This window comes from Capricornis sumatraensis, chromosome 15, assembly GCF_032405125.1.
Source record: "Capricornis sumatraensis isolate serow.1 chromosome 15, serow.2, whole genome shotgun sequence".
Taxonomy (NCBI): domain Eukaryota; kingdom Metazoa; phylum Chordata; class Mammalia; order Artiodactyla; family Bovidae; genus Capricornis; species Capricornis sumatraensis.
This window is the reverse complement of record NC_091083.1, coordinates 48,131,816-48,159,728: the sequence shown is the minus strand read 5'-3', so window position 1 is coordinate 48,159,728 and position 27,913 is coordinate 48,131,816. Positions and strand designations below refer to the sequence as shown.

At 50.6% G+C, this 27,913-nt stretch overlaps 2 protein-coding genes across 6 annotated transcripts in view; one reads left to right on the top strand and one right to left on the bottom strand.

Moving 5' to 3' along the window:
- Positions 1-1,679, top strand: part of PFKP (phosphofructokinase, platelet) — a 51,919-nt gene extending 50,240 nt beyond the window's left edge. For 3 of the 4 annotated variants that reach the window (XM_068987203.1, XM_068987201.1, XM_068987200.1), the window contains 2 exons: positions 1,203-1,305; positions 1,383-1,679. In XM_068987203.1, coding sequence (XP_068843304.1) covers positions 1,203-1,305; positions 1,383-1,530 — 251 coding nt within the window. In that variant the 3' untranslated portion in view covers positions 1,531-1,679. Of the gene's footprint in view, positions 1-1,202; positions 1,306-1,365 lie in introns of all 4 variants that reach the window. The other variant, XM_068987202.1, reaches the window with a different exon arrangement.
- On the bottom strand, positions 275-27,540 carry PITRM1 (pitrilysin metallopeptidase 1). 2 transcript variants are annotated; one of them, XM_068987198.1, is made up of 27 exons: positions 27,488-27,540; positions 25,472-25,574; positions 21,840-21,946; positions 21,518-21,669; positions 20,966-21,080; positions 20,791-20,887; positions 20,029-20,189; positions 18,058-18,184; positions 17,730-17,818; positions 17,100-17,228; positions 16,416-16,529; positions 16,163-16,259; positions 15,236-15,370; positions 13,811-13,949; positions 8,843-8,959; positions 7,762-7,894; positions 6,918-7,038; positions 6,742-6,818; positions 6,368-6,533; positions 6,038-6,138; positions 5,400-5,520; positions 5,160-5,216; positions 4,612-4,724; positions 3,898-4,023; positions 3,080-3,225; positions 2,766-2,868; positions 275-2,686 (listed from the first exon to the last, which is right to left on the bottom strand). In XM_068987198.1, exons 1-27 carry the CDS (start codon positions 27,538-27,540, stop codon positions 2,587-2,589), a joined length of 3,099 nt encoding a protein of 1,032 aa, XP_068843299.1. In that variant the 3' UTR covers positions 275-2,586. The 2 variants fall into 2 exon arrangements, with proteins under 2 accessions (XP_068843299.1, XP_068843300.1); XM_068987199.1 differs by lacking the exons at positions 8,843-8,959; positions 25,472-25,574; positions 27,488-27,540 and having other exon boundaries at positions 21,840-21,933.
- Positions 27,541-27,913: the final 373 nt, after the last annotated feature.

Sequence of the window (27,913 nt, the reverse complement as noted above, 5' to 3'; positions counted from 1 at the left end):
ATTGTTTCTGGATTGTTCGGTTCTTTTTTTGGCAGTTAGCAATCTTGCCAATATTCCAGCTTGGCGAACAATTACTGTCATCAGGTAGTCCTACCTGGGCTTTCTCCCATTTCAGCTATTCCTGACTCTTTGTGTCCATCAGTTCTGTTGGATTTTTGGAGGTGGGGATTACATGTAAATAACAAATTACATAAATAACAAGTAATTTGGAAGAATTGACATTTTAAAAATATTTATCTTTAATTCATGAACAATTTAACCTCCATATATTAGACCCTTTGCTACTAAAGCATTGTTTTCCATAAAGCTATTGACTATAAGTTTATTCCTGACTTAGTGATTTTAAAAATATATCAGTGTAAAGGTTATTACAATTTCTTAACTGCTGGAGTACAGAAATACAACTTATTTTTATACACTGATGTAAATTGTAGTGATTATGTGTAAATGCATCTTTTCTTGGTTTTCTCACACACAGCATTTGCATGGATGCGACTTTTCTTGGTTTTCTCACACACAGCATCTGCATGCAAATCTTTTTCTTCTTTGACTTTTGGTGGATGAGTTTCCTCCAGAGAAACCCCAACAGACGTAGTGACAGAACTCCTGTCTTGTCTCCTGGATAACACAGGGAACACCTCAGTGCCTCATGACTCAGAATTCTCCCTAATATTTAAGTGAAGTCTTTCTGCAACTTATTTGCTGATGGTCTTTGGTGGATACTGGATGCTCTGATGTTCGCTAAGAATTGTTTCAGTCATGAAGGCTAGGACACACTTTTGCACTAAATGAGATGGATGGTCCCTTGAATTTTCTTTAGCTGACTTGCTCATGTTACACTCACCTTGTCTGTTCCCCTCTGTGTAGAGGGCTGACTTGCTCTAGCATCCTAGAGGCCTGGGGGTTCCCTGGGGAAAGCGTCTCTAAGAGCCCTGATCTTGGATGTTTGATAAACCTCGGCCTGTGTCCTGGCTGTGCTTCTGCTGTAGGGAGAGTGGACGGCTGCACGTCTTCCATGTTTACAGACCTGCTTTTGTCTGAATCTGTGAAGTTTGGCATGAAAATACACAATTTACCCTCTCCTCTGCAGTTCCTACAGCTCTCTGTGCCCCCTGCTCTCCTGCTCTCCAAACCCTGGTAATTTGTGCCAATATCTAGACCTCACCTCTTGTTTTCTTACATCATCTTTCTACCTTTCATAGGAAAAAAATTTTTAAGTGAGGACTCTGTGTGTGTGCTGGGAATCAGCAAGAGAACACTGCTGTTCCAGCCTGTGGCGGAGCTGAAGAAGGAGACAGACTTCGAGTAAGCGCCTGAGGCCAGGGGCGGGGGGAGGCCCCCCGGGTGGGCCCTACCCTTGCTCAGTCTGGTCCCCCCTGCAGGCACCGGATCCCCAAGGAGCAGTGGTGGTTGAAGCTGCGGCCCCTCATGAAGATCCTGGCTAAGTACAAGGTCAGCTTCGAGGTGTCGGATGCCAGCCAGCTGGAGCCTGTGCAGCCCCGTGGCGCTGAGGAGCCGGCCGCCATCTAGTGCCGCCCGCCAGCTGTCGTGGTCCAGTTATTTATGAGCACTTTACGCGAGCATCGTCCACGTGATGCCTGACCCCAGGCCCTGGCGCACGGGCCGCCTGTGCTGTCCTGTCTCCTGCTTCACACCTGCGGGTCCCGCAGAATTAAACGTTTGCTACAACTCCCAACCACTGTGCCCAGTGTCTTTATTTTACGTGGGAGTTGAAGACATCGGGGTGTGCGGGTGGCTGTCAGGGTTCTGTTGGCAGAAACAGACAGGTGTTTTCTAGGGAATTGGAGCTGGCCACAGGCAAGGGCAAAGTCACCGGAGGAAATAGGCAGTGCTCTGACCTGCAACGCGTGGGTGGTGCCCAGCGCACAGATGGCCCTGGACCAGGGAAGGTGATGCTGCCAAGGGGGAATGGAGGCATGCACCCCAAAGTCTGCAGAGAAGGGGCCCCCACCCCCACCCTGTGTGCCTGGAGGAGGAGGGGGCTGGGGGAGAGTCAGTGCCCCTAGGAGCAGAGCCTGACTGGACACAGTTGCCCCGCAGCCAGTGAGTGGAGGCCAGCGTCAGCAGCGTCAGGACACCTCGTGCATTTCTCCATAAAGTCCCTAAAAACTACTTCAGCAAACAGTCATTTAAAATAATGCCTAAAGCGCAGGTAGGTCAGAGTCACCTTTTAGGTTTAAAAGGCATGCGCTAGGACAGTAAAGTACAACAGCACTTAAAGCTTTAGAAAGTCTCAAGACTCTATACTCTGTGCGTCTCCGGCATGTCGTGAGTGATGGTTTCAGTTAATTTCTTTGTGATCACTATTTCCTTCTTCAAGATGGAAGAGTTTTCATCTGACTTGCCAGGCAAGACCTTATGCAAAATTTTAAGAATGATATCAAATGATATCATGTATATACGATCATATATATTTGATATATAAATAATATATACACATGATCAAGAGTCTTGCTAAAAAAAATAACTTAAAAGGTGAGGAAAGCAAGGCACTCGGAGTCAGGAGGCAGGGTCACCGCTGTCTTATGACCACGACAGGGCCTTGGCGATGCTCGCATCATCTAGTCACCGCTGTCTTATGACCCACGACGGGTCCTTAGCGATGCTCGCGTTGTCTGGTCCGAGCAGAGCCATGCCGTGTGTGTTTCTCCTGGCGCCCAAGTACCTGGAGGCAGGGGGGCAGTGGTCACTCAAGCACCATGGGGTCACAGGGACTGGACACTAAGCACCCAGCTCCCACTCACCTGTTGCTCACGTCGACCAGGTCTTCGTGGCAGACGGCAAAGAGCTGCTCACGGTGTACCTGCTTCATCTCATCTGAGAGGCCATACAGAAAGTGGTCCAGGCCTGAGAGTGAGTACAGGGGATGGGATGGGGTGGTTGTCAGGACACACAGCCACCCCCAGGCTTCACGCCCCGCTTCCACCACAGGTCTCAGCACTGACCCTCAGGCCCGCTCCTCCCGACTCGGCTGAGACGCTGGGCAAAGGAGGAAGCAGAGTCTCGGGAGGACGAGCTCAGGCACCAGGGCTCCAGGTGTGTCTGCTACACCACGCACCTTTATCTGAAGGTGCCACCGGAGCATCCACGGCAGAGAAGACCGAGAGCTTTGCCTCGTCAATGTCCTGCTGGGTGAACCTCCCGGCCTTGGCCCAGTCGATGGCCTTCATGAAGGACTGCAGTGTTTCCGTGGAACGTGGATCCCTGGAGACCCGAGGGGTCAGACACTGACGTTTATCAACAAGGAACAACCAAGAATGACGCAGTTTGTCCACACTTTGGGGTCATCAGCGGCTGTTTTCTCATGGTACAGACACCCCAGTGCTCTGGACACTGACGAGTGGCCACAAAAGCCACCAACACTATCCCTGGAGACCCAGCCTGTCACCCTGCAAACTACACCTCTGCCACCAGGACAGGGACTGGCCAGAGGGAACAGAAGACACACGTGAGACGCCCCAGACGCAGCAATGGCCCCTGCGGAGGCCAATCTCCTGCATCCTCCCTGAGCACGGACTCCTCCAAGGTCCTCACACAGGCGCGTGGCCCCCAGGCACCTGTGAAAAACGCCTGGTTTCTGTCCCTCTGGAGACCCACGGCCCCCGCACAACCACAACCACGTCCAGCCCGTGAGGAGGGAAGCCTCTCCTTCCCTGGGGTGTCAGTCCTGCCCTCAGGCAGCGGGGCCGCAGGACGGAGACGTGAGCGGGCAGGAGAGTCTGTGGCTCCGAGGACCCAGCCCGGCCCCAAGAGTTTCCAGGTTGTCTCCCAAGCACCCTGGTCACCAACCCCAGAGCTGTTTCAGGCCCAGGGTTCCCAGGATTATCTGAGAACAGGGGAACGTCTTTCTGAAGTGTGCAGTGCGCTCAGACCCACCTGTAAGAGTAAAGTGTGAACATCCCGCCGTAGCTGAGCCGGGCGCCTCCGCCGTAAGCACCACCTTTTTCTCGAATTTCCGTGTGTAAGAATTTAGCAGTCATCAACCGTGCCAGGATCTTGAGGCTGAAAAGATAAAAAGATGCACATTAACAACAGCACAGCTGGCAGGGCAAGACTGAACATAACACAGAGTGATCCATGAGGGCAAGAAAGACGCGAGCAAGGTGAGGCCTGGGTGACGGGAGGGATGGGGGCGGGCCTACTCCCTCCTGCCCCGCCACAGCATTTGGGTGTCTTAGGTGAGTGGCCTCCACCGTGAGTGCGTCCCTCCCTTAGAAAACACGCTCCAACAGGGAAAATCTACCAGGCCTCCGCATCCCCATGACGTCCACCATGAGCAATGACAGCGCGCCGCCCTGCCCTGGGTCTCCTCTATGGCGGGGCGGGGGGCATGTGGAGGGTGAGCCTGAGCTCCTGGGAGAGGTGGCGGGCCGCGCATGGCTCTGCTCCCTGGCAGGGACAGGGGGTGTGGAGGAGGGCAGGAATCCACCCGTCTACACGTCTTTTTTCAGGAACTTCTCTTTCAGTGATATACAGGAAAGTTAAGTCCTCACACCCAGGGAAGGTGGTCCCTCTCTGTTTCTAAAACCACATCTTGCTACTCATCAGAGCCCTACATAGTGCCGCTCCTGAGGGCCCAGCCCCATGCACCTGGCGTGGTCCGGGGCTGTATACGGGGCGGTCCTGATGCACTCGGCAACGTAGTTCACGGGGAACGGAAGCAAGAAGTGCGTCTTCATCTGGCAGGGCTCGAAGGTGGGGTCCTGGGGCAGAGGCCAGGCGGTGTCAGCGCCACATGGCCAGGACCCTCGAGGACCCAGAGCCCTGACTGTGATGCCCTGGGCAGCAGCAGCAACCCCGTCCACACATAACAGCACTGGCAAGCTCACCCCACACAACCTCCGCAGGGTGGAGGTGGCACATCCCAGCCCGCCCAGAGACCTTGGCTCACCTTACCCACTCCCTCCCAGGGCCCTGAGCATGTGGCCTCGTCTGGTCACTTTCCCGGAATAAGCGCCTTTGTCTTTCCTAGGGTCATCGGGAGGTGGGTGGGAGGCGAAGTGATCCCAATACAGCAGTGATGTTTGAACAGAGGTGGACTGAACATGAGGCATCCACACAGCACCTGGTGGCCTCAGATACAGGCTGGCCATGGAAGGGACGGCGAAGTGGGCAGGGCGCGAGAGGAAGGGACTCACCGTCACCAGCCTCCTTATGACTGGGCAGCTTCCGCTGGATGCCTTAGGTGCAGGTTTCTGGAAGTGAAACGTTTCCCAGAGAAATGAGTAAACCCTGAAACGCACGTGAGCGGGTCAGGTACATTCCGGAAACAGCCTGGATGCTTAGGGTTCAGGCAGTATAGGCTCTGTGGCCTGAGTATTCTTCCAGGGGAAGAAGTCCCCTCGTCCTTGGGCCCCAGGGCGGGCCCCGAGCCTCACCTCCACCACGTGCAGGTACACGGGCCTCTGCTCCTTCTCACTCCGGCTGAGGCTCCTCAAGAAGGTCTCCACTGCGCCCTCCACCTGCAACATCTGTTGGGCAGTCGCGTTCACAGAACATCTGTTTAAAACAGTGTATGCACAGAACCATTACTGTGAAAAGATTACCGAAGTGTAAAGACACGTACATGTAAATGTACAAACAAAAGCTGAGTAAACCAAAAGCCACATGCTTTTCTTCACATGCTTTCTGGGTACGAAAAAGCCTGACTCTGCTCTTGGCCAGCTCAGAGCTCTGTTTCCCTGAGGAGGAGGAGGTGCAGAGAACAACCCACCCCCCGTGCTTTCGGGGCCAAGGTCTCAGCACACACACTGTTGAGAGGAAGATAAACCTTCATTCAAGTAGCACTGTTAAGTAGTCAGAGGGTGGTGGTAGTTCTCCACCCTCTCAGAAGACGTTTCTCTGTGGTTCCTCCAACCTCCACTATCATAAAAAAGCATCTGACAAACACTGAGAAGACCTGGGCTCTTCTCTGCATGCTGTGGCCGCCCCCGAGCACTCCCTCTGAAAAGCCCTCTCCACACCACACTCAGCAACAAGGAGGTTAAGTGCAGCCTGGAGGCCAGCGCGGCCCTACCTCAGGCTGTCACAGCTCAGCAGGTGTTTCCAGATGCGCAGGAGATTCCCCAGGATGGGCTGCAGGTCAGGCATCTCCGCAATTCTCTTCATCAGCAGCACCTGAGTCAGAGAGCCCATAGGGAGAGCCTGGACCAGACATCCTGACACAGGGACACGGGTGTGTGTACGCGTGGGATTTGCACTTGCCCAGCTCGAGGGAAGGGAGCTGTGGGCTTGAGAAAATAAGATGAGAGAGAACACTTCCCGCACCCCCGCCCCGAAACCTGGCCAGTTCATGTTGGCCAATCTGTTAAGAGCCCCAGAGAGGCGGCCAGCCTCAGCACCTCACCTGGTCCATCCCTGCGAAGGTCTCCTGCAGGTCCCCCGCAGGTGCCAGCGTTCTGCCCGCCCTGATGGACGCATAGAGGTGGCCCGAGTCGGGGACACCATTAGACAGCTCCTGGGCGGCCATCCTCACCAGCACACGGAAATGCTCCTCCTCCTCAAGGCGGGGGCTGCAGCGGAGAAAGCCGTGATGAGCCCCAGGGACACAGCCACGCCCCCGTCCCCAGTGGGAAACCTGCCGAGGGCAAGTTCTCAGGGGAGGGAAATGTTGAGACTCCAGCAGGGACCAAGGACCAGGCCTGCGACCAATCACAACAGGGCACGGTGCTCACAGGACTGGGTCCCTGTGTCTGGGGTCACGTCTTGGCAAATACTTACTCATTCAGTATCTCACTCCACAGATGCATCATGTCTGCTAGGTTTCTATCGAGGCAGAAGGAGGAGAACAGCACACCCTAAACCAGGAGGGAAGAAAGAATTCTGATCTTCTGAAAAAGAAAAAAAGACATGGGGAAAACCAACCCCCACCAGCCTGCACCCGAGGAAATGGTCACCTGCTCGTAGGTGTTGAGGTGTGAGTCGTCGGGGAGCACCTGGGGGGCGGCAGCCAGGCCACCCGTCTTCAGCTCCACCTGCTGGGCCAGCTCTCGGTAGTCGAGGCTGCCGCAGCCCAGCCTGTGCAGAGAGAGCACAGAGTCACAGGGCAGAGGGTCTTCTGGGCAGGGAGTCCCCCGACTGGGCCCCCGCCCAGCAGCTGGGCTCCCCCACCCCAAGCTTTGTAGCCCCCAGGTACAGGCAGCCTCGGGGGTGGGGGACCTGCAAAACAAGCTTCTCTGCACTCTCAAGAAGTCACTTCAACACGGATGACGCCTTGGGAGGGAATACCCTCACTGCTGCCCCGAGTGCAATATTAACTAACTGTCCCAAATAAATGAATAACTGAAGCCAAGGTGACGACCGGGCTATCCCGGAACCCTCTGCCATGGAAGGCAGGCAGCAGGAGCTGTACTAATGAGGACGGGGAGCAGTGGACAGGTTCTGCGGGTGACCCCAGGCCTACATGTCACATTTAAAGCTTAAAGCTTCTGATGAGAAGAATTATCCTCTTCATCATTTTAAAAAGAATCTAGTTGAGATAGCTGTGTATTACGTTCACAGTTTATAAATGTATTTTAATGTACTACATTACAGTAAGAAAGTATGATGTCCAGGAGGAAAATTCTCAACAAATACACCATCCACCTTTCTGTAACAACACTAAGAGATTTGAAAAATAAAACCGTTCACTGACAAGTGACACTGGTGCACTGAAACAGGACACACAGTGAACAGCCCCGAGTAACCAGGGAAGACGTGCTGGGCTCTAGAGGCGCGCGTCCGCCCCATGCAGCCCCTTACTTGGTGAGGACGCTGCAGAAGAGCGGCACGTAGGGCCGCAGCTCCTCAGGCAGGGCGTTGAGGCTGGAGAAGGCTCTGAAGTAGACCACGCCATTGGTGGGCTGTGCGCAGTACTGGACTGGCGTGTCCCCAGCTGCAGGAACAACGGTACTTCTTCATATTCTTACCAGCAAAGTTTTAACAATGTAACTATCACGTAATATTTGTAAAACACTTAAGTTTTTCAAGGATGGAGTTTTAAATTTTATATTATATTAGCAAAAAAACGCGATTCATTCGCCACACATCATCAGACAACTTTCCCTGCTGTACTTTTGTTACGGCAGAACCTGGAAGTCTTGAGTTTCTCTGTGAGGAACCAGAGCAGAGCAGGGACCCTCGTGGGGTGTCTGACCACCTACGGTCCAGCACTGCCACCTGCACTCAAATCCTGGGCATGGGGGGACACTGGCAGCCCCTCCCACAACACACCCCACACGCCACTCACCGCCAGGCCCCTCAGGCACTACCCTGTGTTCTCATTTTCACATCCCGAGCGCAGTGTCTGACCTGCAGCGGAGCTGAGCACTACTCATGATGAATTACAACACTGACTCAATGAACTTCACTGATAAACCAGACCTGAAGGGGACGCTGACCTGGCTTCCCAGAAGCCTGGGCCAGAGAAGGGGCTTTGCCGACACTCACACACGAGTAACAGACACATCATGAGTCAGGGGTGCTCGCACACAGCCAGAACCCTGGCTAGACATGGGCACCATGAAGGCCAGCGCTGGGGTCAGACCTGCTCGGGCAGGAGGGGCTGTCACATCACGGCCACGGGGAGCAGCGTCAGCACCACAGGCAAGGGTCCAGTGTCCAGGGGAAGCGAGCAACGACCCCTCTGCATCCCACAAGGCAACACCCAGCGCTGTGGGCCTCCGGACCCCATGCCCTTGAGAGCCATGTGTACACACACAGGGGAACCCAGAAGCAGGGGCTCAGCATTGCTGGACCCAGGACTAGAAACAGGGGCGCAAACATCCTCTGTAGACATCCACCGGTGACTCTCCTCCCCGGGTCACTGGTACCCGCCACTGACCTGCCTGCACCACCTCCAGCTCCGTGAGCGGGATGCGAGGCTCAACGTCCGACACCCTGAGCGCTGGCAGACACGAAGCGTCCGGAGGTTGACTCTGCTGAGCCTGCAGTTCCAAACCTATGGTGGGGGGCGGGGCAGGGGCGTAGCAGCAGTGAGCATCCAAGCCAGCCCTTAGGAGCCCCTGCTCAGCCCCTCTCCTGTCCTTTAGTTTCTGTAGTCTCCCCTGGGTGCAGGGAGCCCCACAACGCTGGGGTCGGAGGTTGCCAGAACCAGAGAAAGCAGCACAGTAAGCAGCCAGCAGCAGTCGTCTCCCCAGCTCACCCTCAGTGATTTCAGAGGACAGGTTTGCTGGGGGAGGGGAGTTTGTGCAAGCAGTTCCCACCCGCATTTTATATCACAGACTGAGCTTGTGGGTGGAAGTGCACTAACTCTGTACTTGTTTACTTGTATTTCATTTTCACTCATCTTGGCAATATGCTGTGTGATCACATAAAGTTCACAAATAAAGAAATGGGTGAACACTGTCAGGGCCTGATCTTACACTGATGTGAGGGAGGGGTGACGGAGGATGGACGGACACCCTCTCCTTGAGTTCCTGCTCAGACCAGGCAACCCGTGGGGTGGGGGTGTCACAGGGTGCAGTCCTGTCAGCCTGATTCACCTCACCCCCACCCTGAGTCTCTAGCACCGGGTTCCCCACCTGGCCTCACGCAGGCTCAGGGAGCCAGCTCCACATACTTCTTGGAGCTCCGACACCTTCAAGGCCCCCACCCGCCGCTTTTCCCCAGTCAAGTGGAGCACCCCAATCGCTGCGCCTCAGATATGTCCTTGCATCCTGAGAAAGCCCCCTCGCGCCCTCTGTCCTGGTGAGCATGGGGCAGAGGCCGCAGGCACCTGCTCCACCACTGGCCCCGGCAGCCCAGCCACGCCCCTGCACACGGCACACACAGTACAGGCCCCAAACTGGAAGACTGACTTTCCCAACAAACTAACGCCCATTCCCACTTCTCACTGGTGCTTATCTGCAGACTAGACCCCGATTCACAGACTCTTTGCACTGAGTCCACACTCAAGACTTACTGACCTGACACAATGGTAAATGCACTAGGTTGTATCCTACGTCTCCAGACCACTCTGCCATGATCTTGTAACCAGGGCCGCCATCCCTCCACAGGCAGGCGTGGGCTGGAACATACGAGTTCTCTTAATGCAAGACACCTCCACGGCCAGGCCAGGCACCTGATAACTCAGGGAACACACGTCTCTGTGCTTGGTTGTGGAATTACCTTCTGTGCTACAAACAGCTTGGAAAATGGATGGACCACATCAAACTAAAAACCTGACAGCAAGGGCCACTGTCAACATGAAGAGGCTGCCTACACAGCAGGCAAGTATTTGCAAATCTAATGTTACTGGTAAGATATCCAAAATATCCAAAGAACCCAGTAGCAAAAACCATCCAATTAAAAAATAGGCTGAGGACTGAACAGGCATTTTTCCAAAGACAAAGATGGCCAATGGGTATAGGAAAAGGTGCCCCAAACCACTCACCAGGTATGATGATAGTGTGTGTCTATTACTGTGCCCACAATAAAAGACAGAAATGGTAAAGAACTAGTAGAAGCAGAAGAGATCAAGAAGAGATGGCAACAAAACACAGAAGAACTGTACAAAAAAAGATCTTCATGACCCAGATAACCATAATGGTGTGATCACTCACCCAGAGCCAGACCTCCTGGAGTGTGAAGTCAAGTGGGCCTTAGGAGGCATTACTACGAACAAAGCTAGTGGAGGTGATGGAATTCCAGCTGAGCTATTTCAAATCCTAAAAGATGATGCTTATGAAAGTGCTGCACTCAATATGCCAGCAAATTTGGAAAACCCAGCAGTGGCCACAGGACTGGAAAAGGTCAATCTTCAACCCAGTTACCAAGAAGGGTAGTACTGAAGAATGTTCCAACTACTGGACAATTGCACTCACTTGCCATGCTAGTAAAGTTATGTTCAAAATCCTTCAAGCTAGGCTTTAGCACTACACGAACTGAGAACTTTCAGATGTTCAAGCTGGTTTAGAAAAGGCAGAGCAACAAGAGATCCAATTGCCAACATCCGCTGGATCACAGAGAAACCAAGGGAATTCCAGAAAAATATCTACTTCTGTTCCACTGAGAGGTAGCTTTGACTCCTTTTATCCATCTCTCCCACCATCCACCCAACTACAGCCTTTGACTGTGTGTATTGTAACAAACTGGAAAACTCTTAAAGAGATATGAATACTAGACCACCTCACCTGTCTCCTAAGAAACCTGTATGCAGGTCAAGAAGCAACAGTTAGAATCTTATATGAAACAAATTTCTGATTCAAAATTGAGAAATAAGCATGACAAGGGTGTATATTGTCACCCTGTTTATTTAACTTCTTTGTAGAATACATCATGCAAAAAGCCAGACTGGATGAGGCACAAGCTGGAATCAAGATTGCTTGGAGAAATGTCAACAATCTCAGATATGCAGATGATACCACTCTAATGGCAGAAAGGGAAGATGAGCTAAAGAGCCTCTTGATTGAGGGTACAAGAGGAGAGTGAAAAAGCTGCCTTAAAACTCAGTATAAAAAAAAGCTAAGATCATGGCATCTGGTCCCATCACTTCATAGCAAATAGAAGGGGAAAAGGTGGAAACAGTGACAGATTTCCTCTTCTTGGGCTCCAAAATCACTGTGGATGGTGACTGCAGCCAAGGAATTAGAATAAGACTGCTTCTTGGAAAGAAAGCTATGATAAACCTAGACAGTGTATTAAAAAGCAAAAACATCACTATGCCAACAAAGGTCCATAGAGTCAAAGCTATGGTCTTTCCAGTAGTCACATATGGATGTGAGAGTTGAACCATAAAGAAGCCTGAGCACCAAAGAATTGATGCTTTTGAACTGTGGTGTTACAGAAGACTCTTGAGAGTCCCTTGGACTGCAAGGAGATCCAACCAGTCAATCCTAAAGGAAATCAGTCCTGAATATTCATTGGAAAGACTGATGCTGAAGCTGAAGCTCCAATAGTTTGGCCTCCTGATGTGAAGAGCCAACTCACTGGAAAAGAGCCCGATGCTGGGAAACACTGAAGGCAGAAGAGGGCGGCAGAAGATGAGATGGTTGGATGGCATCACCAATTCAACAAACATGCACTTGGCAAACTCCGGGAGATGGTGAGGGACAGGGAAGCCTGGTGTGCTGCAGTTTATGGGCTCGCAAAGAGCTGGAGACGACTGAGCGACTGAACAACAACAACAGAGATTAACTGGACAAACTGTGGTAACCATCTTACCACATATAAATACATCAAATCATTATGTTATACATCTGGAACTAATATGATGTTATGTCAGCTACTCCTCAATTAAAAAAAAAAATAAATTTAGGAGGGTTTCCTGGTGGCTCAGTGGTAAAGAATCCACCTGCCAATGCAGAAGACACAGGTTTGATCCCTGATGAGGGAAGATCCCACTTCAAGCCTCTGCTCCAGTGCCTGAGGGCCGCAACAACTAAGTCCATGCGCCCTAGAGCCCGTGCTCTGCAACAGAAGACGCCACCGCAATGAGAAGTCTGAGCACAATGCGAGAGCAGCCGCTGCTCGCTGCAACTGGAGAAAAGCCCTTGCGGCAACAAAGACCCAGCACAGTCAAAAATAAATAAGATTATTTTAGAAAATTATAAACTTATGGTAACCAAAGGGCAAAAGGAGGTGGGGAGGGATAAATTAGGAGATTGGAATGAACATATACACACTACTAAAGTACATAACCAACAAGGACCTACTGTAATAGCACAGAGAACTATATTCAATAGTCTGTGATAAACTACAGTGGAAAAGAATCTGAAAAAGGAACGCAACCACTCTGCTGTACACCAGAAACTAATACAACACTGTAAATCAATTATACTTCATTTATACTTTAGTTAACAAATTTATGGAAGACCTTAAAGTAACTCTCTGCATATGTAAAGAATTCAGAGATTAAACAGGTTACACATTGACATTAACTCTGTCTTTACAAAGTCAAATCACCTCAAAACTCAGCATGATCAAGTCACGCCAGTCAACTCCACCTGATGACATGCCTGATAAATTCTTTGTGTAATCCCAGCCAACTTTCCAGGGGTCGGGAGGTGGGTGGATGTATATGTATTCCTGTGTACTGTGTACATATGTAAACGTCATATGCTGCAACCTGCAAGTGCTGTGTAGAACCCAGTGGCTCTGATAAAAGCACAGCGTGAGCAGCACACCACCATCGAAGGCAGGTGCCTCCGCCCCAGAAGGCAGCCCCACCCGCTCTGGCCTCACGGCCTGTGAGACTAACAGACCCCACGTGTCCCAGTGTTCTGGCCCTCGTTATGGCTGAGCAGAATCCCCCCATGTGGACACCTCAGTTCCCTCTCTGTGTGGACACATGCGGGGCATGTCAAGTCCCGTGTGGACACTTTCACTTCTCTTGGGTGAACACTCAGGAGTAGAACCGCTGGGCTTTATAGGCGGTGCAGGTTTACCACATAAGAAACCACAGACCCGTTTCTGTGTTCACAGTGCCTGCACCAGAGGCACCCGTGGGGGGCTCCGTGAAGAATGGAGACCTGCCACCCGAGCCCACAGCGCACTCTGTCCCCAGGACCCGTCTGCAGTCAGCCGCAGACTGCCACGCAGCATGCACCCAGTGGCCTATACAGCCTCGGTAAGGAGAAGGCATCTATGAAGTGTGTAAATGCATAAACCCCATGAAGCCACCTCTCTCCCAGAACACCTGCCTCTCCTGCTGAATCACAGGGTATAGTTTCTGAGGGGAAGGTCAGTCTTGTTGGGGTTAATACAGAACTCTGCAGGCAGCTGGCAGAGACCTATTGGCTGAAAGCAGCCGCCTCCTTACGCTGGAAGCTCGGTGGGGCTGGGTGAGGGTGGGGCAGCTGCTAGACCTGACCTTTCTCATAGATCTGCTGCTTGTCTTCCGGGGAAAGAGAAGTGACCTTTTGCTGCAGTTTTTCTGTTTCCATCTGTGCTTGCTTCTCGGAATACTTTTCATCTGGTTTCATGGATAAAGTCAGCTTGTGCCGATTATTCTGCAACAACCAGAGCAAGAGAAAAGTCAATTAAAAACACGGTCTTATGGAATCCAGCATTGAGCCGGCCTCCAGCAGGGTGCGCTTAGCCCCACAGTTCTGTTTTCCCATTTCTCACGGTGATGACAACAGAACTTGCCCCACGAGGTTGTGCATGCAGAGCCCGGGAGCCACAAGCAATCCTTGAGGCCACCTGCTCTGCAGGGACCATGTGGTCCACACGCCAAGCTGCTACCATCTGAGGCATAGTCACTGTAGTTCCTATGTCTTAACCACAAACGCATCGACATTCAACAGTGCCTTTACACCTTGGTTGTACAAAGAAACCACCTGCACCTTTTGATACCATAATAAACCTTTGGCTTTAGTCTAAGTTGAAGATAACAAAATAAAATAATTTTTTACTGAGTCTTCATAGTACCACTAACTTCTCAAACCAAAACTAAAATCAGTATTTTATAAACCGTGAGGACAAAATAGATGCTGATCTAACATGACTCAGGTGACACTGGGCCCCTTGACTTACTGCAGCCACTAGACACACACGCCCACAGAAAGCTAAAGTGCGACACCACAGAGCGGGAGGACCACAGCACATCAAGCACCATGTGCAAAATGGCTTGTGATTAGAGATGAAGAACGAACGGCCAGAGCAGGTGCCCCACCCCAGCACGGGTGCCCAGGACCACGACCCCACTCACCACAGGACAGTCCTCCCCACTCCCACCCACCCAGGGCAACAGGGGAGATGACATTCCCCTCCATCAGTGACGGCCCACCAGGGAACACACACAAAGCACAAAAGCCCACAAGTCTGTGGAGACAAATGAGTACCAAAGAGACCTTGGTAAAAACAACCAGAACATTCACACACTTGGGCAACTCGTCTCGTGTTCAATACAATCTATTAGCAAAACAGAACAAAAATACAGGGCGACCCCCTGGGGTCCAGGTTCAATCCCTGGTCTGGGAGCCAAGAACCGGCAAGCCAAGAAGCGCCCTCCTCACCAAAGCAATACAGGCAGATGCTCCGTTAAACACCCACCCCCCTACCCACACACACAGACACACACACACTCATACACAAAAACCCACCTGCATGAATATCTGGAAAACAGAATTTTTAAAGCTAATATGACCATTTACATTTTTAATCAACAATTAAAAAATTAAATCTCATATTGTCAAAACTTGACTTATACAATGCAGAGTATATTCCTAATGTTCCCTTCATTATTATAAAATTCAACTTCAAAATTACAGACATAAATTCTCAACTTTCTTACCTTAAAATACCGTTTCACTTTTTCTTGCAAAAACCTTGGATTTTCCTTCAGGCACTTTCGGAACTGAGCCACCTGACTTCCCAGCTTCAGGAGGTCTACGGGGTCCCCGTCATGGTTCCAGCAGGAAGCAATGTACTATTAAGGAGGCAGGTAGGAGAGTCACAACAAGCCACAGTAACCTGCAAACCCTGTGTCTGCCCAGCAAACATCCAAGCCTGCCTTTTTATCAGGACTCAGCTTCTAGACTTAAAAATACCACAGACGACTGCTCATGAAGAAAATTAAATCCTTTTTTTTGGCTAGAAGAATAACTAAACTCATGATTTTTTTCCCCTAACAAACTAGAAAGCACAGATTTAAAGATTACTTTTTGGAAAATATAATTATGAAATCATGCTAAATCCCTAACCATTTAAAGTACTCTCTAAATCTATTAAAAAATAAGACATCGGAAAGCTAATGAAGTAAGCAAATAAAAACAGGAATGATGTATTATAAAACTAAATTAACAGTAATTTTATATCAGATCCAAACACCATAACTTCTCCAGTTCAAATGAAAGGTGCTGTGAATAACAATCTGTATTTTCAAGAACCACTAACTGGGCTTCCCTGGTGACTGAGGGGATAAGAATATGCCTGCCAATGCAGGAGACACAGGTTTGATCCCTGATTCAGGAGGATCCCACATGCCATGAAGCAACTAAGCCTGAGTCTCACAATTACTGAGCCACACGCTGCAGCTACAGAAGCGCAAGCGCCTAGAGCCTGTGCTCTGCAACAAGAGAAGACACCACAATGAGAAGCCTGCACAACACAACTAGAGAAAAGTCCGCACGGCAATGAAGACCCAGCACAGCCAAAAATAAATTTCAAAAAACCACGAACTAACAAAAAAAAAGAGACTGAGGAGTTTAAAACTACGCACAGACGTCAGGGTGAGTCCAAAGCTGACGGATTGGTGCTTCATCTGTATTTCAATTTTATGAAGTAATGCTTCAATGCGATCCTCTTCAAATCCTTTCCTGCAAAAACATCAAGAACTCAGACACTGAAAAATCCGTATGTCTCAACAAGGCCACAAAGGTGACATTCAAACAGCTGCCATGAAGGACTGCGTGTGATGTGAGCCTGTGTTCGGGAACGAGGACCCAGCCCAGCCCTGCAGGCGCCACACGTACTCGATGACATCATCTAGCGTCCGGTCCACGATGTCCCGGACCGTCTGGACGTCCTTCTCTGCGATGCCCTGCAGGCCCACGCTGAAGTAGGCCTCCCGAGTGCAGCCATTGTACCTGGTATGAAAGCAGGTGACACGTCAGAATCTGCACGCCCCTCCATCGCTGGTTGAGAAGACTCTTCACTGAGATCAGAGCCTCTACAGGACTCAGCCAGGAGAAGCCAGGAGGGCAGCTCCTCAGGTACCCACTGCTCAGATACGATGGCTCATACTCATACCCTTTTAGTTTTTCCAAAAACCGCCACGATTAAAATTCCAGAGCAAAACAAATCTAGAGAGTTTTACCAAATGCTATGATTTCAAAGGACTTCTAATGGCCTGACTTTTCAAGCAGGCAGCAGCATGCCACTCTTGGAAGAGTTACCTTTTTGGGTTTTTTGTCAACTGTCCACTGCAGGGGACATCTACAGCTTGTGCTGGAAGCACAGCTGGGGCAGGAAGAGGCCCCTCCCTAACCACAAGGTATGGAGCCACCTATACCACTGATCCCCCCCAGCCCCACACCCTACAAGCGGCCAGTAACCCCTGCCCTGCAGTGACCAGCCCAAAATGTGTCCAGACACTATCAGGTGTTAGAAGTGCCCCTCACCACGGAGTAATGATCTGATCTGACAGTGACACACACCCAACATCAGGAGAGAAGTCGGTGCCAAGTCCGGATTCAATGAGGGCTTTGTAGAAGGGGGCGTTGGGGCCACTGATCAGGAGTGAAGACAGAAGGCTCAGCGTGAAGGCTTCAAACGTGTTGGTGATGCTTCATTTATGAAGAGGGGGGAAGAGAGGGAAATGGTTGGCCCATGGAAATGTTTTCAGAACTATTAAAACCACAATAAACACTTTTATTTTCCAAAGCAGCTGAAATTCTACTAGAAATTCTTCCATTTCAAACTCTATCTTAATAGTTACATGGGCAAAAGAGCATTTCTTGACTTGTAAAACTCTTACACTGTGGGACCTTGGGGGTCCCACACCATGAGCAGACAGTGACAGCACAGGAGGAGCCCTCCCTGCCCACACCCCTCATGTCAGGCCGCTTGGGGTCACTCTTGAGTGAACAAAGCTTCTCTAGGTCAGAGTTCACAGGGCTCTTTTCACGTGCAGAGGCACTGTGACCCCAATACTAAACCCAAACAGTTCCACCGCTGTTAAAGACACCCCACATCTAATAATACCACTGGAGGCCCAAATCCCGCCACCCATGTGCTCCCAGGGGCGCGTCCCCACAGGGTGGTCCGCGTGAGCCTCACACACTCACTCCGGCAGGAGAAAGCTGACACTGATGGTAGTCTGCCCCGAGGGGCCCTCAGCCAGCGAGTCCGGGGCACACGTGATCTGGAACTCCCTCTGCAAGGGCACAGGCGTGCGTCAACGGGCGCAGATGGGCAAGGGCACCTGACGTGCAGGACATTCCCTGTGCTTCTCGTCAGGGCAACTGTGCTTTTGCACAGACCACCGCTCTTCCGGCTGGAGAACCCTCACACTCAGGGCAGGCCCACAGCGCTGGAAACCCTAGGAACACACACCCCACCTGCATGTCACATGCTCACAGGTCTGCTGACGCGTGACTCAGACCCAGCTCTCACCGGCTCATCCCAGGGCTTCTGGGCTGGCACTGACGTCCGTGGCTCAATTCTCTGAAATTTACTCAGGGCCTCTTCGTGAATTTGCTTCAGATGCTGCTCCAGCGGAAAGTTACCGTAAGTGAAGAACCTGAAGTTTGAGAGAGCACCTTAGTCTACATCAGGCTCTGTATGAACCAGAGGGTGTCCAGGATCTAACGGCCAGAACACGCCAGTCCCCATGCCAATGTCAACTTCACACAGGAACCTTTGTTTCACTTAATTTAACCACAACACCGAATAGAGAGGCTTCTGCTCTTTTCTGAAGATGTGGTTCAAACAAAGCACAGATTGTACAAAAAGGATTAATTAAAATCTGGCAAAAACTGCTCTTCAGTTTGAATTTACTATAAATGTGTTAGAAAAACAAATAAACTACACATTAAAATATTTAAAACCTAAGCTACAGCACCACAATAATCCAAGACTAACAACAAAATTTAAAATGTCACAAACGTCAAATCTGGGTCACAAACCTCAGATCGCCCATGTTTTTAGGACAACACATTACTTACTGGGATAAAGAGCACAGTGCAGACCTCATATTTTTAGCACAATGCAGTTTGAGCTACAATTAAGGGCCTGGGAGCTAGTATCCTATAGATCCCGTCAGCCTCCCCCTCAGAGCTTAGACAGTGCAAAGCCAGCAGTGAGGAGCATCTGGCTGTGCACACTGGTCCCCACACGCCCGACTGGCTCAGCTCCAGGACCCCTGGAGGAACGGCCACGGGTCTAGAGCAGGAGGAGGCCTGCCTCTGGGGCCAGGGCAGATCTCAGAAGTCACCGAAGATGTCAAGGATGAGTGTCAAGGAACTTCCTCAGGCCACCGTGGGGACAATTTTGAGCACTAAAAAGTTTTTGAAATTCATTTGGTGATCACGTGGTCTTAAATATATACACATATGAAAATATTTCCATGAGGTCATTATGGGCCATGAGGGGGCAACGTCCCACCAAAAAGGGTGCTTAAGGGACACAGCAAGGAAAGGCTGCCTGTGGGCCTCGACTGATCAAACATCTCAGGGACAACTGGAAATCAATCTCGGTCAAGGCATAGGTGGTTTTATTCAATCATTTATTCTGTTAAATGTGAAAACAGTGTTATCTCACATAAGAGAGCATCCTTGTAAACATCTATGTGTATCCGTGTATGTCTGTGTGTATGTCTGTATGTATACATGTCTAGCTGCCTGTTACTACATGTGTCTACATGTGTCTACGTGTGTCTATGTACACACCCAGAGGACGGAGCTACAGGCTGAACACATGGGGTTCACTGATCTACTCCCTACACTCTCCCGGATGATTAGGAGTTTTCGTAATTAAAATTTTTAAATTTTACACTTAAAATAGTTTTGCAAATGACTTTACATGACTGCTTAAAGTATTTGTAAACTACTGTTGTTTAGTCATTAAGTCATATCTGACTCTTTGCAACCTCATGGACTGTAGCCTGTCAGGCTCCTCTATCCATGGGATTTCCCAAGAAAGCATACTGGAGTGGGTTGCCATTTCCTTGTTCAGGGGATCTTCCTGACCCAGGGAACAAACCCACATCTCCCGCACTGCAGGCAGATTCTTTACCACTGAGCCACCAGGGAAGTCCTTGCAAACTGTCAGCGTTTTATTATTAATCATACCTGAAACAGGCAATTGATCAGAGGTTGAATGACACAGCTACCTGTCTGGGGGCACCTCTCCAGGACTGTGTCCGCCCTGAGAGGAGGACCACAACTTCCTGTTATACCATTAGCCTGAGGCTGAGCTGCAGAGGCAGCAGGCAGGGGCCTCGCCTTGTGGGTCTGAGGGCGTGTCCACGCACAGCAGCTCCCGTCCACTGCCTGTGGTCGTGAAGGAAGCCTCCGAAGCCCAACTCAAGAGAAGCAGGACAATGGGGGAAAGCAACCCGGCACCAGGCTTCCCAGGCAGTGTCACCTGGCATTGCTGGGGTGGTAGTGCACGGCGTGGAACTGTCTGAGCTGTTCCCACGTGAGGTCGGGGATGCACAGGGGGTCCCCTCCGGAGACCACCGAGTACGTGTGGTCAGGAAGCAGGCGGTTCTGAAGGTGCTGTGAGAATATCCTCTCGTTATCTGTCTTCAAGTAAAAATACACATGTAAGTGAAAACCAGCACACACACTGTTCACATGTTCAACAAAGTAGCCGCGTCCTGGGAGTTCCCCTGCTGACATCCCCAAGTACCCACCCAGATGCTTTCAGCCATGAAATGCTAATTAAGATGTGTACATTTTTTTTTAGACATGGTGCTCCTGCACACCTGAACTCCAGAGTACAGTGTCAGGAAACAAAAACTCCTATGACCTGCCTTCCTGCAGCATTCACTGCATGTGGTTGTCTTTACCATAACTTGAGAGACACTGTGTCTGTGAACCCCACCCTACACCGGGCAGGAAAGAGCGGAAAACCAAGGTCTCAGGATCGTCAGGAACACAGTTTTCATCTGGCCAAGCCCCAAAGACCAGACGTCACTGTGGTCCCCACACCCTCGCTGAGAACTGAAGTCCAGCTCATCGCCCAGCGGTGCCAGCTCAGTGCACTGTCCACGCTGACGCAAGTTCTCACAGCGAGGATGTTAAGTGACATAACAAGATGCCAGCCATCTGCAAAGACTGTTTGTACTCCAACGTTTTATACAGTAGCATAATTTAACACAGCATGAGAGAGGGAAACACTCACAAATGCTCCCTTCATTTCATTGAAGACGACACCTTTAAAGACCAAAGGCGTCTGGGGGTCATTCGGGTCCTCATGTTCCAGTCGCCATCCTTCCTGCCTGAAGAGTGACAGATGATTACATGGTGACAGTGACTCTATCGCTGAACTGAAGCTCAATGAACCAATTGCTACATACCAGAAGTCCAGTTCCCGCAAGCACGGAAAAAAGGCTGCGTCCAAATACACGGACAGGAGGTTCTGGAAGTCCTTGGGGTTTTGTGTGGAAAATGGGTACAGGGTGTAATCACTAGCTAGACACAAAGAAGAGCAGGGTTTTAAACACAGCGGTTCCCCCAGGTTTATGCCAGCACTGTCTGTTTCAGCATCATAGCAGGTCCACAGTGTTGGGGCACAGAGCCAGCAGCAGCTGTTGGGGGCGGGGGGTGGGATTGCCCACAGGGTGCCTGCCACCAGCCCATACCCCCTGCTTCCTGCAGCCACAACCCAGACACCAGCCCTACTAACCAACCTCTTACAGCATTATTCCCCAAAGAAAACAGCCGTCACCTTTTCCAGAAAAAATTCAGATGCATTTTCCCTAAAATCCCAGGTTTTATAATTAACCCGGTGTTCCTAAGAGATTATGCATCAAACGGCCTCCAGACAGAGACTGGGAACTCGACCCCAGCCTCCAGGCTGCCACCCCCACATCTGAGACCAGGCAGCCCTGGCCGGGTCAGCGTCTCACCCGTGAAGGCATTCATGAATGTGGACAGCGACCTGTTCAGCATCTTGAAGAAGGGGTCTCGGCAGGGGTACCTCTGAGAGCCGCACAGGACCGTGTGCTCCAGGATGTGGGGGGCGCCACTGCTGTCGGTGGGGGTGGTACGGAACTGCACACTGGGGACACAGCCACACGTCAGAGCCCCTCAGGGTGCGGGCCAGCCACGTCCCCGCCTGACCTAAGGGAGCCGGGGCTGGGGGGAGACTCCCCTCCCCTCCATTCCTGCTGAACCACCGCAGGCACCCCTGCAGGGCATTCAGACAGTGAGCCCAGGATGCACACACACCTGAACAAGTTGTTTCCATCCTCGCGGGCCAGGTGCAAGTACTGTGCTCCCGTGCCATCATGGCTGAGCTTCACGGCTGTCAGCGACAGCTCGGGGACAGGCGTCACCTGAACCAACGAGGAAATGGGGGAGTTAGATTGGCTGGAAAGGCGTGCACCATGGGGACGCTGCGTCTGTGGGACCCGGCGGACCCAGCGGAAACCTCCGAGTCCAGAGTCCACGGACCAGGAAGGCCAGACCTGGGGCTGAGGACAGCACCACTGTCCCTCCTGAGCTCCCACTGTCTGCTACCATCTCCCGAGTGTGCCACAGGTGACCCTGGGAGGGAGGCATCCCACCCCACTTACAGATGAAAACTGAGCCTGTGGCTGACGGGACAATATGCCAAGATCACAGAGACTAGAGTCAGAGCCCTTGTGTCACACCGGGCTGCCCTGGAAGAGAGTGGACTTACCTGGAATGCGTACCAATGAAGAGGAGCCCCACTCAACACAAATAGAGAAAGCCCACACAAAGCAGACTCAGGACAGTCAAATAAATGAAAAGAACTATTCTATTATTTAAGAACAGCAATCTCTTCTTCACCCCCTGGGGGAGGTCTTGTCTGTGAGCGCTGAGTAACTTCCACTGTCCTTGGTACTGAAGCAACAGCGTCAAGGCCCCACCCTTAACCTCAGCACCTTGTCACCATGACCACCACCTGGTGTGACAGGGACCTGTTTTTACTGATACAACTTCCTGGCTGGGCAGAGGTCAAAGTTCTGCTGTCCTGAGCCTGCTCTGGGGGCCCTACTACAAAAACTATGTGCTTTAAGTGGCCTACTGATGCCCACATAAGTTACAGCAATGAAACTGTTTACACCTCGGAGTTCACAATTGTACTTCTGTCAGATGTGATCAGTGTTATTAGGTTGGTGCAAAAATAATCGCGGTTTTGCAATGTCGAACTTCGCCACTTGTTATTAGAACACATTCTTAAATGCGGTTATGTCATACATCATTTTAATGGGTATTTCTTGCTTTATGTTTTTTGCTAATGACTTATTACTTACTGTGTATTTTATATTTACACTATGGAAATGATGTTAGACAAAAAGCAAATCTGAGCGATTTTCTTTTGAGTTCAAAACGGGTGTAAAGCAGCCGAGACAACCCACAACATCAACAACGCATTTGGCCCAGGAACCGCTAGTGAATGTACACAGTGCAGTGGAGGCTCTGCAGTGGAGCCTTGAAGATGAGGACCATAGTGGCCGGTCACTGAAAGTTGGCAATGACCAACTGAGAGCAATCATCAAAGCTGATCCTTTTACAACTACACAAGAAGTTGCCAAAGAACTCAACACTGACCATTCTATAGTCATTAAGCATTTGAAGCAAATTGGAAAGGTGGAAAGCCTTGCTAAGTGGGTGCCTCATGAGCTGACTGCAAATAAAAGAAAAATCCTGGTTTTGAAGTGTCATCTTCTCTTAGTCTACACAACAACGACCAATCATTTCTCAATCAGATTGCGACATGTGATGAAAAGTGGATTTTATATGACAATCAGATCAGCGGTTGGATGGAGAAGAAACTCCAAAGCACTTCCCAAAGCCAAACTTGCACCAAAAAAAGGTCATGGTCATTGTTGGGTGGTCTGCTGCATGCCTGACCCACTACAGCTTTCTGAATCCCAGCAAAACCATCACATCTAAGAAGCAAGCTCAGCAAATCAATGAGATGCACTGAAAACTGCAAGCCTGCAGCAGGCAGTGGCCAACAGAAAGCCCAGTTCTTCTCCATGACTAGGCCCGACCACAAGCTGTACAATCAGTGCTTCAAAAGTTGAACGCACGGGGCTACAAAGTCCTGCCTCATCTGTCACACTCACCTGACCTCTCACCAACGGATAACCACTTCTTCAAGCATCTCGACAAATCTTTCGCAAGGAAAATGCTTCCACAACCAACAGGATGCAGAAAATGCTTCCCAAGAGTTCACTGAATCCTGAAGCACGGATTTTTATGTGACAGGAATAAACAAACTTATGTCTTGTTGGCAAAAATGTGTTTATTGTAATGATTCCTATTTTAATATATAAAGATATATTTGAGCCTACTTATAATGATTTAAATTTCATGGTCCAAAAACTCAATTAAGTTTGCACCAACCTAATATTTAAAACCAGCCTGCCTCTGGACTTCCCTAGTGGTCCTGTGGTTTAGAACCCGTGTGCCAAGAAAGGGGACATGGGTTTGATTCCTGGGTCGGGAAGATTCCATGGGGCAACTAAGGGCATGTGACACAACTACCGAAGCCTGTGCTCTAAAGCCTGGAAGCCACAACCACTGAGTCCGAGTGCTGCAGCTACTGAAGCCTTCGTGCCCTGAGCCCGTCCTCTGCAACAAGAGAAGCCACTGAAATAAGCCACCTGCGCGTTTCAACTAGAGTAGCCCATGCTCGTCACAACTAGAGAAAGCCCGTGCATGTGTGCTAAGTTGCTTCAGTCTTGTCCGACTCTCTGCAACTCCATGAACTGCAGCCTGCCAGGCTCCCTGTCCATGGGATTCTCCAGGCAAGAATACTGGAGTGGTTGCCATGCCCTCCTCCAGGGGATCTTACTGACCCAGGGATTGAACTGGCGCCTCTTAAGTCTAACCTGCGTTGGCAGACAGGTTCTTTATCACTAGCACAACCTGAGAAAGCCACAGAGCAAAAAAAATCCAGTGCAGCCAAAATAAGTTAATTAAAAGTAAAAATAAAATAAAATAAAACCAGTTTACCTCATAAACAGCTCTCACAGTAATTGTTTCTCAAAAAGGACCATGGTTTATTATAAACTAAGTTTCCACAAAACTTGAAATGTACAGGAAAAGAATCATGCCTCTGAAATAGGTATTATTAGCCAGAACTATACAGAAATCCCAAGTCTCTTGAGACTTCTTTAGGGGCCCCACAACCATGAACCCCTTTAAAGTGGTTCAGAGACCCTGCCCTGAATACCCCCTGCCCCTGTTCCTGGAGACAGATGGTGGCTCTCCTTTACTTCTCCACAAATCCATCCCCACCCTGCTTGTGCCCAGCAGACCCTCTTGCGTCTTCCTGTTGCACACCTGAGTCCTTCTGACTGTGAGCTGCCTGCCTCTGTTTTTATTAGTGTAAAGAACAGTGTGAAACCAACATCCAGTCGACTATGTCATGTACATCATTGTCAATTATAGCATTAAAATAAAAAAAGTTTAAGCCAAACAAAACAAGATATTTTAACATAAGCTAAGTACCTATAAGCCCACACAATCTCTCTTCTATAATCCTGAAACCTAAATGGCTCAAAACCAGAAAGATTTTGCCCAACTTTGGAGCAAACTTGCTTGATGGTAGAACTTCACCTGAGTAGATGTGGGGCCTTCAGTCTTCAACACAGGTTATCAGCAATGCAGAAACAAAAGAAGTAAGGCCTCAGGCACTCAGGGAAGGGATTAGGGGGTCTGCTTTCATCTGAGTCAGGAAACCCTTTCACTTGCAAACTCTGCTCCTTTGAGCATCTGCTGTGAAACTGAAGGAAGCGGGGCTGGGGCTGGGGACACAGATGAACAAGCCCACCCCCCACATCTCTGCTCTGAGCTGACACAGGAGGCGCCCCCAGGCCCACCTGGCTGACGGTGAAGCCGTGGATCCTCTCTCCAACGCGGTACTGCAGCGCTCGCTCACAGGCCTTGGTGCTCCCCCACCTCCAGGCTCCAAGGTGGGCACTGCTACATTTAAGGAAAGGAGTCAGATGATCTGCTGGAAGACTGGCTAACATAATTCAGCAAGGTAACAAAAAACACTGCCATGTGACAAAGAATTCTAAGAAAAATGAAAACCTGCATCTGCTAAACACATTTCAGAAAATCAGTTTCCATTAAAGTCCTTTCAATTGTATCTCAACTTACCTAAGCCTCGTAATACCAAACACTTAATGTTGAAAACCTTTTATTTCTACATGTCCATAAATAACTGTAATACAATCATGTCACCAATTTCCCTTGATTCTGGGGAAAAATACAATTCTCATGTCAAGATCATGGTATCCCAATGAACTCAGACTACAATAAAGTTTCATCCCACACCTGCCCAATTAGTGAGAATTAACAACCTAGTGCTGTCAGGGGCTCACATGGCCACTGAGTGCGCACTCTGAAGGGAGACTTCAGAACAGCCCTGTCCTTATTAGATGAGCAGTTCATTCCCCTCAACATATGTGCCCGTGACCTGCACTCACTCCCCGGTGCACAAACACACAACAACATGCACATCATTCCCAAGTGCCCCAAACTTAGCAGCCCAAATGTCCAGTAACAGAGAACAGATAAACTGAACTATTCAATTGACAAACTTAGCCCTAAGAATGAATGGACAACAACTATATGTATCAAAGATGTGGGCACACGATGCTGAAGCAAAGAAAAAAAGGTGCCATCTAACCAGGTAACACCGTAACGTAAGACTACACAGGGATGGTAAAAATACAAGGGAAAGTAAGTTATTTCTGTAAACCAGAAGAGCAATTTCATTTAAGAGAGAGGGAGAGTTATCATGGGTAAAGGGTAAGCTTAACCTGGGTAACAGGGACACAATTTATAGTATTTTCTACATTAACATTAAATCTCACAAAAATATTCTTTATAGAAAGTATGGGCTGAAAACACTGACTCATTCAACATTATGCAATAGTATGGGTCTATTTTATAAACAACCAACAATTCCACTCTGGATTTAGCCAATTCTAGAATTATGGGATAGAAGATTTTAACCCAAATACCCAATAAAGACAGCCCAACGACAGACACTCCCGTTTCCTCCCCTGGGTCAACAGCAGCTAAACTCCACCATAAAATAATTCTCTGAATCAGCATGAAACTAAACAATTTATGTTTCTTTAGAGAGTAAAAAGTTACATTTTACAAAGTCAAAAGGAATGAAGCTGATTCAGTCTGAAACTAAATGCATTCTTTTCCCATAAATCCACTCATTAAACACGAAGTTGGAGGCTCAGACAGGGAAGAATTCACCTGCCAATGCCAAAGACCCGGGTTCGATCCCTGGGTCGGGAAGATCCCCTGGAGGAGGGCATGGCAACCCACCCCAGTGTTCTCGCCTGGAGAATCCCGTGGACAGAGGAACCCGGCGGGCTGCGGTTCAGGGGCCGCTAAGAGTCGGACACGCCCGAACGATCAGCCCTCCACCTCGAAGGCCCCATTCTCCAGGCCGCAGAGGCGCTTAAGCCCCCCGCCCACAACCTCGGGAAAAGAGCAAACGCCCAGCGAGAGCCCTGCCCGCCGCCCCCTAGTGTCGCTTTTGTCAGCTCACTTCAGGGGGCCTCCGCCTCGGAGGCCCGACCCCCGGTCCGCGCTGGGTCCTGGCCGGCTTCACCCCGCCTTCGCTGGCGGCAGCTCCCCAGCCTAGGTAACCGGACAAGGGCTCCCTCCCTTCCTCCGGGATGAAGGCCACCGCGGGGCCCGCTCTGCCGTCCTCGCACCGCGGCCTGCGAGGGCGCCCCGTTTGGGGGCCGGGCTCTCGCAGCCAGAGCCCCGCACGACGGGTCCCAGGTGGGGGAGCCACGCCGCCTCGTCCCCTCCCCGCGTCACCGTCCCGTCGCTCCCTGCCCCCAGCCCCGCCCCCTCACCCGCCGCTCAGCCTCCGGAGCGCGCCCTGCGCCCTCCAGCCGCCGCGCCACATGCCGCCAGACTAGCTCGCTGCCGGCGTGACCCCGTGCAACCCGACGCACGCCGCAGGGCGGGACCAGCCAGACGCCTCTCAATTGGCCAGCGCGGAGCTACGGTCTCTCCGATAGGCTGGCTTGAAGGGGGTGGGGCCTGTGCACGGGGGGTGGGGCCTGGGCGGGGAGAGGAAGGGCTGCGCGCGAGAGGGGCGGGCTTACCCCAAGCCTGGTGATTTTCCTGGTTCTCAGGCCAGATGTAACCCCGGTATCTGGGAAAGACGTTTGGGCGCCGGCACTCTGCCAGCTCAGGCGTCCATCAGCAGCTCTAGGGCAGTGGACCGAGTAGGGCTTCACCTGTCGGGTGCCTTAGCCCCGGGGCGTGGGGCTTCG

What these genes read in the sequence shown, in the direction of transcription:
- PITRM1 (XM_068987198.1), bottom strand. Translation starts at nt 27,540, where the DNA reads ATGTGGCGCGGCGGCTGGAGGGCGCAGGGCGCGCTCCGGAGGCTGAGC. An exon ending in GCAGCAGATCTATGAGAAAG is followed by an intron (nt 8,960 to 13,810) that starts GTCAGGTCTAGC and finishes CCCCCACCATAG; the next exon opens with GTTTGGAACTGCAGGCTCAG. An exon ending in CCTTCGCAGGGATGGACCAG is followed by an intron (nt 6,139 to 6,367) that starts GTGAGGTGCTGA and finishes TCTCTGACTCAG; the next exon opens with GTGCTGCTGATGAAGAGAAT.